General features: G+C 47.6%; 1 protein-coding gene across 1 annotated transcript in view; it reads right to left on the bottom strand.

Annotated features, from left to right (window-relative positions):
* Positions 1-7,450: 7,450 nt before the first annotated feature.
* thsd7aa (thrombospondin, type I, domain containing 7Aa) overlaps positions 7,451-16,742 on the bottom strand; it is a 44,166-nt gene continuing 34,874 nt past the window's right edge. The window contains 11 exon segments of the mRNA XM_067256263.1: positions 7,451-7,479; positions 7,482-7,505; positions 7,508-7,546; positions 7,549-7,718; positions 7,914-8,001; positions 8,454-8,667; positions 10,707-10,789; positions 13,131-13,226; positions 13,468-13,641; positions 14,779-14,953; positions 15,836-15,981. Of these exon segments, the coding sequence (XP_067112364.1) occupies positions 7,451-7,479; positions 7,482-7,505; positions 7,508-7,546; positions 7,549-7,718; positions 7,914-8,001; positions 8,454-8,667; positions 10,707-10,789; positions 13,131-13,226; positions 13,468-13,641; positions 14,779-14,953; positions 15,836-15,981 (1,238 nt within the window).

Raw genomic sequence — 16,742 nt, 5'->3', positions numbered from 1 at the left:
TTGGTCCGAGACGCAAGGATCACAGAGCGGAGTCTTTAAAGAAGCACTAAAGCTCTACAGAGAAGCTGTTCATCCACTGGCTGCAGTGTAGCGGTTGATTCAGATGAACGAGCTGACATTCAGAACTACATTGAGTATGACTCGAGGACAAACACGTTCTTCTCACCTCCAGTGCCTCCCTCTCTCAACCAAAAACGGCGCTTTGCATCCATAACTTGTCAGCCTACATGGTCAAGTTAAAAGGCGACATTAATACATCATTAACTGGTATGGATAATGTTCTTGAGCTTCCATGATAGTGTTTAAGATTTTAATGTAGAACGAAGCTGAAGTCACACACCTACAGCCTGCAGAAACATTTCATGGTTGAAAGTGAGAAAGTCCTCATCCACATATGTACCCAACTGCACCCTAGTGCAACATTCAAGTAAGGTCAGCTTCCGACCTCACTGCGTCAGTGTGTATGTGTGCGTCTGTTTGTGGAAGTGTGTGTGTCTGTGTGAGTGTAAGAGAGAGCATGCGTGTGTGTTTGGTGTCACATCAAACTCAACACGAACACACTGTCACAGGAAGGTGACAGGACCCTAGACAACTGCTGCTGAGTGTGTGGTTTCTGCAGGAGCAGGATGGATGGCCCTGCTTTTTTTCTTCTCGAAAACTCTCCCTGAGAAAGTAGGGAGCAGGGAGGAAGTGAAAAGAGATGACAAGAGAGGGTTCAGCATTCATAAATCTGAGGCGGTCTCATTGCTACAACATTGCAGCGGTCTGGCCCATGTCGCTATAAGTCAGCCGGCAGCCTGATAGGATCCTGCTTTGAATGGCTCCGATAGCCTTCACATTCCCAGCATGCCGAGCGGCTGCCAACTAGGGCCAGAATTAATCACAGGGTTGGATAACACGGCGCTGAACCATCCAGTACCCCAGGTTGGGGGCTGTACCCTCACACTGCAAAGCTCTAGGGGGGGACTTGAGCAGAGTGCCAATTATACAATGACAATCGGGGGGGGTCAACTTCTTCTGCAGGGCACAGTGTATCGATCCCCCCAACCTGTTGTTTTGACCTCTTTTGGGGGGGTCCAAGTCTTAATTAGGGGGGTCAGACACCCCCAAACCCCCCCATAATTCATACCCTGGACTTGAGTACGCATCACCAACACTGTCCATTCGTCCACACAGGCATTGGAGCAAAAGAAAGCCTGTACCCCATCTGTGACTTGTCTTGTACAGACTGTGGATACTCATTTGAGCGTTCATGTTTCAGGCACCACTTTTACACGTACCACCAAAATGATTCAACTGCATGTGTCCCATGCCATTTACCACTGCTAATCTTTCTCCTCACTTGTCACCCTGGTGTCTTGGCCATGTCTTAGAGCCAGGTCTCTCCGACCTCGAGGCCTTCCAAGGGCCATTCAGTGCATTGCAGCCAGAGTGGAGCCCGGTTAGGACTAATGCAGGAAGGTGTGTGACTGTCAGAGGGAAAGATCTTTACACAACCGTGAGAATAAAGTCAGAGTGAAGAGGAGAGAGAGGGTGGCTCACACGTTCTCTCTCTCTCTCTCTCTCTCTCTCTCTCTCTCTCTCTCTCTCCCTCCCTCCCTCCCTCCCTCCCTCCCTCCCTCCCTCCCTCCCTCCCTCCCTCCCTCCCTCTCTCTCTCTCTCTGCTCACCATCAAGTTCGCCTCCATGCTCCCTCACTTCAGCAGGCTGAAGGATTATATGAGGGGTCAAGTTGTTCATTTTCCAAAGGCACAACTTTGGTGCCCATTCTGTTCAGGAGGAGGCAACAGGCAGAAAATGACTATGTATGCGTATAATAATACTGAGCCTCCCAAGATGACAGGGAGGGTGGATGAGACGCAGAGAAAAGAGAGTGGCATAGAAAGCATGAAAGAGAGAGAGAGGAAAAGAGAGAGGGAGAGGAAAAGAGAGAGGGAGAGGAAAAGAGAGAGGGAGAGGAAAAGAGAGAGGCAGAGGAAAAGAGAGAGGGAGAGGCTGATTGAGCCCAGCTGAGTGACGTTAGCGGCACGTGTGTGCTGTGTCCGGATTCATGAATACACTCAGCTGGCATGATGGCGTTCCCGATTGTGAGGGCAGATGTTGCGGAGAGAGGGGTGTGTGTGTTTTTGTGTGTGTGTAGGGGGGGAGGGGGGGGGGGGGGTTAAAGGGGACGGGCCCGCAGGCCTACCCAAGATGTGGTGGCAGGGCTGGGCGGCTGCCACCCTGCCAGCTGTCATCTGAAGGACCACTCTCACCCACGGGGAGTAATAGAAGTCAAACTGGCACTGACCAGAAGGTGGTTGGGGGGGTTGGGGGTGGTGGTGGCGGGGTGAGCAGTGCCTCCACATGCGGGTGCGGAGCCCAGGCTTCCGTAGCCAAGGCAGGGCCCGCCAACTCTTTTCATCAGTACGTGCGAGTGGGCGGGCCGGGAGGGAGCTGACAGAGACAAATGTGGGAGCAGAGTGCCGGGCTTAGGATGCAGCTGGTGTGGATCGAGCACTTCCTCATCACAATTAGAATGACTGCCGGCCTCTGAGCTGGGAGGAGAGGAAATGCAACCCCCGGCCATTTGTCATTTTGTTTCTGAAGGGTTGGAGTAGAGTCCAAAATAAAGAGACACGTGTGACTATTTGGAAAAAGTTTCTGTGTTTGGGGTATGGAACCAGAAAGTTGTTCACAGCTGCTGTGACATGAAGTTCTGCTGGGGAAAGTTTCTCTTCTTGGTTTTATCTGATCGAGACGAATCGTTAGATCACTGAAGAACAAAGAAATACATCCACTTAATGGAGCCAATATCTTCTTCCACTAGAAGTCATTTTAACAAATGTCTCTTAAAATGGAGGAAACCACATTTGTGTCTGTGGAAAAAGAACACTTCCTACCAATCTTATTTAGTGCTTGACATAATCACAAGATCTGGATGGATCCAGAGGTCGAGACAAAGTCAGTCGTTTGAAGTGGGTTCACAACAGGACTTAATTGATTAGGTCAGACTGTAGAACATCCCCTTCTTTGCAGGAGGAATTTAATTGGAAGACAGACATGATTATGAGAAGTGCTGATTAGATGATAGGACCAAGGCCATGCAAGCCATCTTCGTGTGGTCTTCCAATCCCTGATTACAATCATGACAGCATGATGACTTCTGTTGATTAAAGAAATTACTTACTACTTCCTATAACTAGCAGCGAACAGTGGATAATCTACGTAACAGGAGCAATTCTAGGATCAGACCTTGAGGGGGGCTCAGACCCCAATGTGAATGTGTCATGAATACAGTGCCTTGCAAAAGTGTTAAACCCCATTGCTAATAAATCACTAATTTCACTGGATAAAAATTAATACATGTATTTATTATTATGCAAAATATTGAATGTATTTAAAAACGAAGAAAGTCCCTTTCTTCATGAACTACCAGCATCAAATGAAATGATGATGTGTCAACAATAAATAAACATTGTTTTAACATGTTAGAGCACTAAAACGTATTTAAGATAATAATAATTGATAATAATTCATTTTTTATTATACTTTTTATCATTATTATTTTTAGGGGTGCTGAGATGAACCTTAGTCACTTTCATCACTGCTACTTAATATGGGAATTTAATGCAGTTTCGGACGGTTTCGAATCATTGTGTACCTACAGTAGCCTGATGCCCTACCACCCAAGGACATGTGTGCTGTCGTGGCTAGACACAAAGTTATCTCATATCCGGAGGTTAGTTTACTTCTGGTCGACCTCCCCCTGTCCTTTAATTTGATGTCGAGCATCTGACCCACGGAGGTCAGAGATTGAACTTTCTTACCATTCCCCCACCTTTTCCCCGGAGCAGAAATTGTATTTGTCTCTCAGACTTGAACTTTCGTTTCACCTCAGCTACTTCTCACGAATGCTCTCTTCTTCACTGCCCCCCCCCCTTCCACTCTGTCGCTCAACACGTAAAGGTTGGCTGTCTGAAAGGTCTGCGCAGTCAATCTTCAGTTGTCTTTCAGTGACATCTTGTGGTCCATGTTGCTCCATTCAATTCCTCCAAAGAACAGTCTCTCTGCAGGTCTCTATTGGGAGGAAAATATTAGAACTTCTTGAATGTTTACCAGGCATTAACTTATGACTGATTGTTCGTATGGCGCTATCATGCAGTCAATCTAAATTAACAGTATTTAAAATGTGTAGTGAATTGAAAACATTCATTATAGGATACTGTAATATGCCATATAACCTAACATAGATTCCAGAATAAGGCAAGGCACGCAAATTGTTTTTGTTATTTATTATCAGCAATTAGTCAGATACATATAAACAACCTGTAGGAAAAGGACAGAGCCCAGCGACTTCGTTTTCACAAGCTAATCGGTATCGCTTTAGCAAAGATCAGTTACTTAACACCCGATACGCACACATACGCTCACACACACACACACACTCACACTTTGAGAGGTTTTTCACATAACACCTTGTGCAATAAAAAAAGAAATGAACATATTTATATATGATACATAAATAATCATTAAATAAATACAAAAAATACATGATGCACCTTTATAAACAACTTATAATCTAAGAAACCTAAATATAAGTAAACATTCCCTTGACTTGCTGGCAACAAACCTTTTACAGACTGGTCACCAACAAAACTCTGTCTTTCACCTTTGATGCCTTCTTTAATATTCCAAGACCGGATTTATTCAAGAATATGATTTTATTTTTACCCTCGTCTGCAATTGACAACCAATTTCCTTTTCATATATTTGAATAATGCCTGCGTTTATCCCGATGCACTGATATCTCTCGATATCACAGCATTGGAGTTTGGAGCCACGTTCCAGCTACAAAACAAGACCCATCAAATCAAATCCCCAAGGCATGAGGAGACAGTTTATGAGTAGACTGTGAGGGACGCTAGACTTGCTGCAAGTTATCTTATGAACTTGTCCTTCACTGAAATCTGAAGTATCACTATAGGAGTCGTACGAGTCTAAATACAGGAAAAGGTTTGGTGAGATGACAGTTGAGACATGTAATACGGTTATCAGTGTTTCAGTCTCTCAGTGGTATGGTCATTGAAGAGACATTGAACAATCCCAGACTCTCCAGTCAGGAGGATTTGTATGGATTCAGATGGAAAATGCAGTAGAGAAATGCCACAATGGTCTTCCATTGTCAAAATTCTCTGTTGAGGATCTAAAGTTTAATTTTGCATCCTCAAGACACATTATCTGCTTACAGGTTGTGAGGAAGTGATATGTTATTGTGTGATAGTGTTATTTCTCTGAAACATGGAAAATGGAAATTAAGAAAAAGCCACAGCCCCCCCAAAAAACATCAGAGGACAAACAAAGATGTCAGTCTGGAAAAGATTGAGACATTGTAGCTGTACACACGACAAAGATAGAGTTGTGACCACAGCAAAAAATCCTATTTACATCGCGTCCCACCATATCACGTACAAGAGGTAATAGATGAAAAGAAATATCAACAAAGGTTGGTGAGTTCTGTTTGCAAAAAAACTCAACTTTACATTTCTAGCACAAGACTGTACACCATCTTGTTTTAAGAGAGGCAGTTTCCTATGGCGCTGCTAAACATAAGTAAGTATTCATGCTGCACTAATATAGTGCAAATTGATTTGCCTGTAAAACGGAGACGGGAGAGGCAGGCAGGACTCAAGATGGATACTGTTTCTGAGATACTGGAACACTTATTGTCTTTTTTTTATATTTGTGGGAACATGACAGAGCAACGCAGAGCGTCACCATGTCTCCGACAGAGCAACGTCCACTCACGGCTGGCCAGTGAGGGACAGGGACAAGATGAGACTTGTGTTTCTGACGTGAAAGCTTTGTGTTTCTGGGTGACCCTCTCCGACAACCTTCGCTTCCAAAGACGTTTATGTTACAGAAAAAGTATGAAATGGCAGATAAGCAAGGCAGACTTCCAGAAGAAGAGTTTGTGAAGGCTCTTGTGAAACAAAGTCTCAAAAATGTAAAGAAACAAAGAAACCAAAACAAAAAGACGAAGGAAGAAGAATCTCTACGCTACCAAAGACGTGGGATTAGGTTTGAATTTGTTTATCTCTTTGAGGTTGCACTTTTTCTTTTAAGTCAAACCATTGTCTTCTCAGGATCCTAGGTGTCCGTGAAGCCACGCCCAACAATAGCTTGAGGACTGAGGTGCGTTGCCATCACAACACCCGCGGACCCCAAACGAGTGGCAGTCTTCGTGTCAGGTGTGTCCGTCAGCAGGAAGAGGCGGGGCTACATGTCGGCATCACCGTCATAGGCCAGGGTCAGGGGCTTCAACCTGTTGTTCATCTGTCTCCTCTGGGGCTTCTTTGGCTTTTTACTAGACAGACAAAACCAGAAAGACCGACAATGAACACATTTTTGAAGTGCAATCCTTAACAACAACAACATATTGAATCCCTATTGATAAAAAAGAAGAAGATGTGAATCCTTTGTTTTCAATGTATTTGATACTTTCAAGGACAGTTGAAGCTCTTTTGCAGCTATGGGCCGGGGGCACGCAATGGATTTCGAGATTCCATCCTATCCTAACATGTTAGAGTTCCATGCAGCTCTGTGCTGAACGCCATGCACTTAGTAGGGAGTCAGTTCCCTCATGCAATGGCAGTACTGAAGCTCACCATTGCTTAACTGATAAAAGTCATTTAGGTTCAGTCTAGGGGCATCATTTGTTTAAACTACAAGTTACTGAGGCAAGGTTGAGTGACCCTTGACCCCCTCACGTGGAACAGAAGCAGGGCAGACCCTGTGGGCCGATGAGAAGGGCAGGCATACAAAGCAGCTGTAGGCCGACAGTGTAAGCAGTTCTCACTCACCTTACTGAACACTACTGTTTAACACACAGAAACAGTGTAGACGGTTAGTTCTAGAACCTCTGGCAATCTATGACAACTTACAACAACATAATGGACTGATACAAAAGCTACATCTAAAACAACAGAATGATATCTGATTACATGATATACATTGTTACAGTGAAATAGATATGAAGGGTGAGAGAGGGATTGAAGGAGGCATTGGAGATCATGTGACAAAAGCATGTAGGATCCTGAGAGGGCCTGTAATTCTTCCATCTCACCACAAGAGGGCAGTGCTATACAGAGCATGGTCTTTGAATTCAAGCTTATTAAATCAAGGCTGCCTCTTGAGGATCCTGAGAAGTAAGGAATTCAAGGGATGCTACATTGCTCATAAAGCTTCTCTACCCATCAACGAACCACTGACTTAATGGAGGTGGCCTAAGAACTACAACATCCAGGAATCCCATAGGTCACAAGAGGGAAAGTACAGTAGGGATGGGACTTCCTGCTCACCTCCAGCACCGTTCGACATGATTGGTTGTACAGGCACACATGGTCATAGGGCTTATGGGGAGTCAAGAGTGGTTCATGTGGCTGGTGACAGTCACAGTCATTTCAGGACACTTATGCAATGATCGTTTCCACATGCTCTGTGGTGTTGGCGTCTGATTGTTGATTATTGTTGTTGATGGGGATCGTGCAGTGGTTGGTATTGTTTTTTTGTTCTTCCTGTTCGTGTTGCAGCAGTTGGTTCTCCTGCTCTTTCTCCTGCTGTTCCTGCAGTTGGCAGTCAGGACACGTGTAGGCCAGAGTGTAACTGTCGTACTCTGCCCACAGCTCGCCGTCAGTGGAGGAGCTGGGGGTCGACTTGGAGCGCCGGGAACAAACCACACTGACCAGCGGAGGGAGGGAGGGAGAAAGGAGGAGGAGAGATGCCAAAAAAGAAAAGAAAGCAAAGTGCCGGGACAAACAATGATGAAAATGAGGATTTGGTGAAAAATAAATGAGCGATTTAAAGGTGATGAGAGGGTTGGGGGATGACATGGAGAAGGAGTGAGCGGTAGCGAGGTGAAGGCTGGTAGCTTACCATGCTAGGTAGGTCATGGAGACGATGAAGACGACGAGGACGAAGGCTCCGGCTGCCACTCCGTACACCCAGGTCTTCAGTTTACCATCTGGGGGGAATGCAACCACACCACGCACACTCAGCACAAGGACACGTCATAGCAGTGTGCACAACTTCCTCCTCTCCGGCGCACTTCCTCTCCTGCACTGCAGAGGGCAGTAGTGTTCCACCGCCAGTGAGCACTGTGGAATCTCGATTTCAGCGGATCTCTGCTTAAACTGCTGTCTGTGAGTGAACCAGTCACATTCACAAGAGTCCAGTGGATCTCAAACTCTTTGGGCTTCAGTGCCCCCTTTTCCTGACTTCTATACCCTTTCCCTATACCCTTATTTATATTGTCTGAATACATATTTACACCCATTCTTTTATGATTTATCCGCATTTATCCATTTGACACTTTCTCTCACGTACCCCCTGTAGTACCCCCATTCGAGAAACCCTGGACTGGGCTCTGTCGTGTCTTCAGTGGTGCTGTGCTGGATAGACGGGTGTCTACAGTACCTGGGCTGAAGGGCTGCAGGAACCAGGTCCTCCCCGCGCGGCCTGGCTGGCTGGACGAGGGCAGGGTGGGGCTGACGGCACGGATGGTCTTCACGTCCGCCCGGTTGTCGCCCGCCGTCGGGATCTCCAGGACGGGGATGACGGTGCACTGGTCTAGCTCGCCGTCCGAGCTCATCACCTCGGTGTAGCCCTCTTCACAGCCACACACCCCTGCCTGGAGGACAACACACACACAGTATTGGGATGAAGCCAGCGCACGAGACACAGAGGCAGGCATTGCTCCACTCATGTGGAAAACCTGGACTACGGCTGAAGTCTCTGGTTCCGACAGCATCGCATGGATGCTTCGTCAATTTAGTGGGAATGGAGCAGGGGGAGGGTGGGGTAGAGGGTGCTTTCTGATGTGGAAGGTGAGGTGTTTTGGGATGTACACCATCCAAAAGGCTGGCGCCTTCCTCACCCAGCTCTCTCTCTTTTTCTCTCTCTCCCTCCCTCCATCTGTCTCTCCTGACCCATCTTTTCTCTCTCTCTCTCTCTCTCTCTCTCTCTCTCTCTCTCTCTCTCTCTCTCTCTCTCTCTCTCTCTCTCTCTCTCTCTCTCTCTCTCTCTCTCTCTCTCTCTCTCTCTCTCTCTCTCTCTCTCTCTCTCTCTCTCTCTCTCTCTCTCTCTCTCTCTCTCTCTCTCTCACGGTGGGAGGTCTTCTATTCCCCGGCAATCTCCAGAAGATAATCACCCGCAGAAATACCCACAATGCAAACAGTGGCTGGTGGGGCAGGCTGGCTGGCGGCACAGGGCCGGCAGATGACAAAGCAGGAAATGGGAGGATGATTAGCATATCCAAAGTGGTAGACAAAGAGAGGGGCAGGAGGCAGCCTTATCACCTGCTTTATATTCAACCCAGTTCAATGCCACAGCATGGGGGCACCAAAACAGACACACACACACACTCATCTGTACAAAACACACACCAGCCACACACCGTCACGCATAGACACTGTCGTACCCATGAACACACACACATTTACACACACACACAAATCATGTGACTTACGAACCTATGTTGTAATGATGGCTACTGCATTGTCTCGTATGCTTACTGTACGCACACACAGACACAGACACACACACACACATAAACCCTAAAAGTGTTGCTAGGAATAATATCATAATACCATAATAATGGTATCATGCGCCAACTTGTGGTCGTAGAAACACAAACAACTCCACAACACACCCAGAGCAGGGAAGCAGGCATGCTTTATGGAAACATACACAAACCCACTCTTGAGCCATATTGAGTCAGACATGTTGTGCCAGCTGCCCTCACTGCACCCCCCCCCCCCCCCCCCACACCTCCCCAGCCTGAGGTTCCTCCGCAGGGCCGGGTTCTGGAGCTGAGCGCTGCCTGGTTCTGATGCGTCCTGACACCTGGGAGTCTGGGAAGAACACAATTGCCTCCTCCCCAGTTAAACTGCACCCATGTTGTTTCCAGGAAATGTGCTCTGTTTGTACTAAAGGAAGCCAATGGCCTGAAAGCAAGAGTGTCGGGAGGAGGGGCCGAAACTAAACATCAAAGGCGGAAGAGAGAGAAAGAGTCGTTTGCTGGTAGATTGTTCTCATGCCAGAACATAGAATAGCACATTCCCTTGCTGAGAAAAACATGATTAATTGTGTGTGTGACAATGTGTGTGTGTGTGTGTGGAAGGGGGGGGGGTGGAAACAAAGCTTGATGTATTGTGCAACGGTTGCCCTGTCTCTGTGAATGACGACAACATGCTCAGTAAGATGAGAGGAACATAATTGGGGGAGAAAAAAAAAGAAAACAGCTCGATTATGCTTGATGTGCAATTTTCCAGGTAGTTGTAATTTTGTGTGGTATATTCGATGGCAGAAGTGAGCAGATGCTCTCTACCCCACAGCGTGTGATCCCAGGTGCACTCAGCATAGCTAATAAGAAGAGCTTAACACCCACGTAAACACGTCATCGCAGGCTCACAACAGGATTGTTTTCTTCTCTCTGTTTTCTCCTCTTCCCTCTGTTTTCCTAAAATGTGTCAGCTTTACTGGTGACATCCCCCCAGGAGTTTGAACTTCTCCTTGTCTATCCCTGTCTCTGTCTACCCATCTGTAATATATATATGTATATACAATATAATATGTATATACTGTGCATGTACTGTACATAATATTATATATTTATATATACATTACTAAACATTTCTTCTCGTCTCCAGGGCAACCATTCACACTCACCTCTGTGCAGATGGAGCGTAGCTTGTTGCAGGCGGGGTCACATGATCGGTCAGCGATGGGTTGGGCTGTCATTGGACATCCACCTGCAAGGGTAAATGTCAAGGTCCAAAGGTCACTGGTGATTGGTATAGGCATTATGGAAGAAAGAAAGGGTGCCTGAAGATAATCCGTTCCCCCGCACAAACACTCGCACCAATGCACGTGCAGACACACACACAGACACACACGCATACACACACAGCCCAAAATGGGCGCTGACACGTGGCTCAGATTCTTAGGCAACTTCTGTGTTTGCTTTGTTACTCTCGCTCTTCTCTAGTTGGTTGGGCTGGAGGCAACAATGATCAGAGAATCCACACGCCTACTGTCTCTGCTACTCTTTCTCGCTCTCATGTTCCCTCTCTCTCAAACTATCTCTCCCTCTGTATCTATCTTCCTCTCCGTGTTTCTCTACAGCATAAGACAACAATAGAATCATGCTACCCTATTATTCATCCCTCTCGGCTTGACTGTGTCTGGGTTTCCATTGAATAAATTGGTAATTAGCCCTGTGTGATAGTAAAAAAAAATCCAGTCAAATCCCCAGACGGAAACACACAATCTTGATGCTCTAACAGACGTGCAGATTCCCAGAGTGTGTATGCATGCACAACAACTTACAGTAGTAAGATAAGGACTGAGCTCTGGGGCTGGCCACAACTCACAAATGGCTTGTGGGTAGCACAGTGATGCACTTGACTGATGTGACTTGTGAGAGCGAGAGCGAGAGCGAGAGAGAGTGAGTGAGTGAAGCAGGGGAAGAAAAGGAGACAGAGACACAAACAGAGAGAAAGAGTTGAAGAGACAGAGGGAGACAAAGAGAGACAGAGAGAGAGAGACAGAGAGAGAAAGAGAGACTGAGAAAAGGAGCCCTGGCTAAACAGCCTTGTCTAGGCCATGCCCCATCTCTTTAAGTGATCGCCCTGGGGAGAATACCACACTGTCCTATCAGTGCAGTGGAATGGAGAGCCTGGAGGCTTTTCTCACTGAGCTTTTATTTTCACTCCGCTGCAGGAAATCAATACACATCTGCAAGCACACAGCAGTGGAGTTGTGTGCTAAGGAGAGCAAAACAGACCGGCTCAGGACTCGATCACTGCCAGCCACCGCTCACTGAGAAGACCTGCTACTATGACACTCTGTGATGCTGCAATGAGGACCTGATCTGTCACCGGGAGTTCTAACGGCACCAGAGTAACAGGGATGAACCCTGGACGGTCACAGAGGCTACAGAGAGAGGATCCACTACTTTAACCGTTTTTGCATATAAAGAGTTGTTGATTGGCATACCCCCCTAGAGTTCCCCCAGAAACGCAAGCATCAGCAAAAAAGCACATCCTAGTTGTCCATCAGAGGCTGAGGTTGTGGTCGTGAATATTTATGGTGTGACGGGCTCGGATAGTGAGTTAAGTATGAATATTCATGAGAGAATACCAGGGCTTGAGAGGGAACATTTACATCAAGGCGCTCTGCCAGTCAAAGCAACCTGAAATATGCCGACCATCTGGAGTATAGGATGTCTTGGTATTTAACACACTTGTATTAATAAAACTGTGAATTCAGGGATACACGCCTCTTATTACATGGACTGTGGACTACAAGTGCTGAGGTGAGTCAGAGTAGTGGTTTTCTTTTGACTTATCCATCTGGTGATCCTTCATTATATAAAAAAATAAAAATTCACCTTTCTCTCTCTGTTCCTCTCTGATTGTCTCTCTCTTCTTCCCTGTCTCTCTCTCCAGCCCTCTCTCTCTCCATTGTATTTGTCTCTCACTCTCTCGCTTCCTTACTCCACCCCCCCCCCCCCCTCTCTCTCTCTCTCTCTCTCTCTCTAACTCTCTCTCTCCCTGTCGCTGTATCTCTCTGTCTGCATCCCTGTCTTTCTCTCTCTATATCTCTCTCTCGACCCATAGTGCACTGGGATGTCGCAGCCAAAGCCGACGCGTGATGGCCAACGGGATTAAAATGCGTCTGTGACATTGAAGTGGATTAGACCCCATATTCACACTCTTGTACTCCCCGGTGACGGGGAATGCAATCTGGGCTCATGGGGGTGTGCGACTCCAACCTGACAGGGACAGACATGGTTTTTAAATAACCCCATCCAGCTCCGCCCGCCAGACAGCGTGGGGCTGGAGACTGGCAGGTCACCGCCGCTGTCAGCGCTGTACACGGAAGCTTACGGAAAAACTCATTTAGATCCACTTGTATATTGTGTCGTCATGCTCCGGAGCAACATGAAAAAGCGAGACCGGTTTGTATCCGATGAGTCGCTCGTGCGGACGGTGAAGGGGCCCGGGTGGAGGAGATGCTTCAGGCGTTATGACGGGCCTGCGGTGGGACGATACGGCGTCAGGGGGGATCTATCAGGGAGGGCCCACGTACCTGTGACATTTAATCCGTCGGAGCGCTGGCACCAGACCTGGCGTGACGAAGCTCTCCAGGCTCCAGTCATCCACTTGTAATCGTAACACTGGCCCTCTGTGTGGGGGGAGGGGAGGTAGGGGAGATGGGGAATGGGTTTGGGGGGCACAGAAGAGTACATCAGCACTATAGAAACTATAACTTATAGCCTATAAGCCGTCATGAAAGGGAGATCCTGCACAGTGTTCGCCAGGTAACAGCTCCTTAAAGCTACAGTGCATTCTGCCCTTGGTAAGAATAGAGATGGCAGCAACTTGCAGTACGAGGCTGGGTTGATTGGACTGTGCTGGTGACTGACCTGTGCAGGGTCGGGCCTCCCACTCCGGTTCTGGACACTGCATCAGGTTCTCGGGCTCCTGGGCCAGCACGGCCCTGGAGCGCACCTGCACCGACCCAAAGCCCAGGTCATCTCCACCCACACAGCTCAGCTGGCATGGGCTCCACTCGGTCCAGTCGGTCAGATAGCACTCTCCTACAAACACACAAAGACAGACAGACACAAACACACACAGTTGACTTCAAAGTAATACAACAAAGTAGGGAATAATGCAATTTCTTAATTTACTGTAGATGCCATCTTCCAATAACATGGATTGACGGTGATTGGATTTGGGGTTGGAAAATCCTAAGCCTTGTCGAAGGTCAAAGGCTAGACATGGAAATTGAACATCCTCTCAAACATTTACTCAGATCCATTTTTCATTATCTTTCGGGGTTGGAAGCTTGGTGCTTTCCGGAAAAGACAGGTTTCCTCAGAACAAGGTCAGAGAAACATTGAAGAGACAGGTCTGATGTGAGCACACTTCAAAATGTTAATTAATCATGAAGCTGTCCCAACAAACAGGCTCTATCTGCCTCATTATTAGACCACAGCCACAAATCTCATTCTCTCTCATTCAGTGTGTGACAGGGGACGTGATCTCACATCAATTATGTGGCATCAGGGCATCAGGGAATTACTAGACTCACGTCGATGGATATACTCAAACTTGACTTTGATGGACACACAAAACACAAGGCAAAAATAAACACAAACACATATCTCACTGCAGTACTTGGTGCAGCATGAATGAGTGTCAACCCTCTACTTCCACTTGACAGAACATGTCAAATTGAGACGTTGGATGTGTCATTCAACAAAAATAGTGCAGGAGGAAATATTTCCAAGGAAACAAACAATAATTTTCTCGGCAGTCATTTCCTACCCTCCAGATAGACACAGCTCCCTTTACATAAAGTAGCCTGCTTTTCGCATATTCTAAGATTCTCTAGAATCCTCTGTCAACACCTTTATGAGCATAAACTTTTTACTGGGTTCCAGAGAAAAAAAAGAAGAAAGAACTGTGTCTTTCACGCCGGTCAGGGAGACAAGTTCTGAGGTTGTTGATGTAGCCTCTAACACAGCTTGTGACTGGAGCTAGAGCCCTCTCAGAGAGCCTTTCCTCAATAAGCAGGTGTGTGAGTTCTGGCTACAGTACACGGTATGCAACAACTAGAAGGGGGTACTCAGCTTAAAAGTATTAGAGGGGTGTATAGTTTACCCAGTAATGGTATCTGTAAGGGGGGTTTAGTTTAACCAGAGAGGGTACCAGTCAGAGGTAAAGGTTACCTGGACAGGGTACGGTACAGGCCTCCTCCAGGGTGATCTGTTTGTCCCCATCCACCGAGGGCTCCAGGTCTCCGCACAGCTCGTCGTCCACCAGGCTGCCCTCCCCGCGGCCCTCGCCGTCCGACACGAAGCACGACACGTTCCTGAACCGCAGGCCTTCCCCGCACCTCGCCCCCTGGAAGAGATCGGAGAGAAAGGGTGGAAGAGGTCAAACGCTGCTGCCATGGCCCACTCTGTGTGGACCGTCACACCCGGGGGGGGGGGCAGACGGCCATGTGTAAAACAGCTGGCTGCGAGGGCTCAGAGACACCATAGGCTGCTGCCAACCTGGCCTCATTGATTTGGGGGTTTGTCAGGAACAGGGGGAGCCAGGTCTTTGCTGTAGGCAGCTGATGAGCCACTGTAAGCTGTCAAAACTCTCAGCTGGAGGGAAAAAAAGAAACGGCCCTGAACAGAGGAGAGTGTCAACATACCTTCACTTTCGGGAAATTCTGCACCGTGTCAAAAATAAGCTGCTCTAGGCAACAAACGAGGGAAAAGGGGTGGGGGGAGAGGGAGGGGAGTGGTAGAAAAGAACGAGAGACTGGGTAGAGAGGGGAAGACAGAGATAAAGAGGAGAGAGAGGGAGGGAGAGAGAAAGAGAGAGAGAAAGAGAGAGAGAAAGAGAGAGAGAGTCCCTGTCTGAGACCTCTTGCCTTTAATTAAACCCCCTGATGGGCAGAGAGTGGCAGACATTTGACAGGAGAGGAAAAGTGGGGGGGGGAGGAGGAGACAAGAGCAGAGGAGAGGAGGGAGAAAGGATTGCATAGAAGACCTGACGTTTTTATAGTCTGGGATGGAATTGAATATTATTTTTTCTTTCGAGTGATCGAAAAAGACCTGCAGACAGATAAAGGAAGTCATGAAATAAAAATGTGAAAGGTGATGAAATAGCAATGTGCTGGGTGAAATACTGGACACCCAGAGAGAGAGAAAGAGGGAGGAGACAGAGACAGGATGCATGCCTGCAGTAGCTCACTGTGCTGTGCTATCCCGAGCTGAAGCAGGAAAGTCCTACCTCAGACGTGCACGGGGACCAGGAACTGTAGCGCCACCGGTAGCAGGGCCTGACAGGGCAGGGCTTCCACTGCTCCATCTGAGGCGGGCAGGGACGCCCATCTCCCTGGGGGGCCTGGAGCACTGTTCGCTTCCGCCACAACTTCCCTGGAGGGAGAGAGAGAGAGAGGACGGGGGTGGGAGGGGGAAGTTGTGGTGGAAAGGGATGAGGGGGGGGGGGGAGAGAGATGGGCCGGGGATGGGTTTTTAATCCGAATATGTAGTAAAGAAAGGAGCAAGAGGGAGAGAGGGAGGGGTTGGGGGAGAGGGAGGGGTGGGAGGAGAGGGAGGGGTGGGGGAGAGGGTGGGTGGGGGGAGGGAGAGGATGGGGGGAGGGAGTTGAGATGGTCTTAATGCAAATGTATATTCAACAAAAACAAACAAAGCATTATCCACCATTGCTTAGGAATGCCAAAAGATTAGTCGGTTCTGGGGTGGGTGTGGCCCATGCCAAGCGGTGCACATTTTGGTCTCTCATAGACTCCGGTGCTTCTGAACCTGTAATGACTTGCAGTAACATAATGCCAGTACCCCTGGCACCTGCTACTGTACAAGTGATGATTCACACTGGCTTTAAAAACGGAGAGATTGGAGGCTCTTAGAGGTGCTTTACTGTGAGACCGCTATCACGTTACTGCGCTTCTCCAGGTAATGAGTTTATCAAGGATCAGGCTGATGTGCAAGACCTTAGAAAGATCTTTCTGTGCACCACTTGAGTCTCTACCTCCCTTCCACCCTTTCTCTCTCCTTCTTTCTCTATCACCATCTCTCTCGGTGAATAGTTCTTCCTTTGTTTTCTTTCTCTCTGTATCTGTCTTTCTTTTAATAGCTTTGGTTTTTTGCGTTGGCTTCCTAATTACTTGATCTAT

The sequence above is a fragment of the Osmerus mordax genome, chromosome 18 (assembly GCF_038355195.1).
Source record: "Osmerus mordax isolate fOsmMor3 chromosome 18, fOsmMor3.pri, whole genome shotgun sequence".
Lineage (NCBI taxonomy): Eukaryota > Metazoa > Chordata > Actinopteri > Osmeriformes > Osmeridae > Osmerus > Osmerus mordax.
Note: the sequence above shows the minus strand (reverse complement) of the source record. Positions and strands in the feature narration are given on the sequence as shown.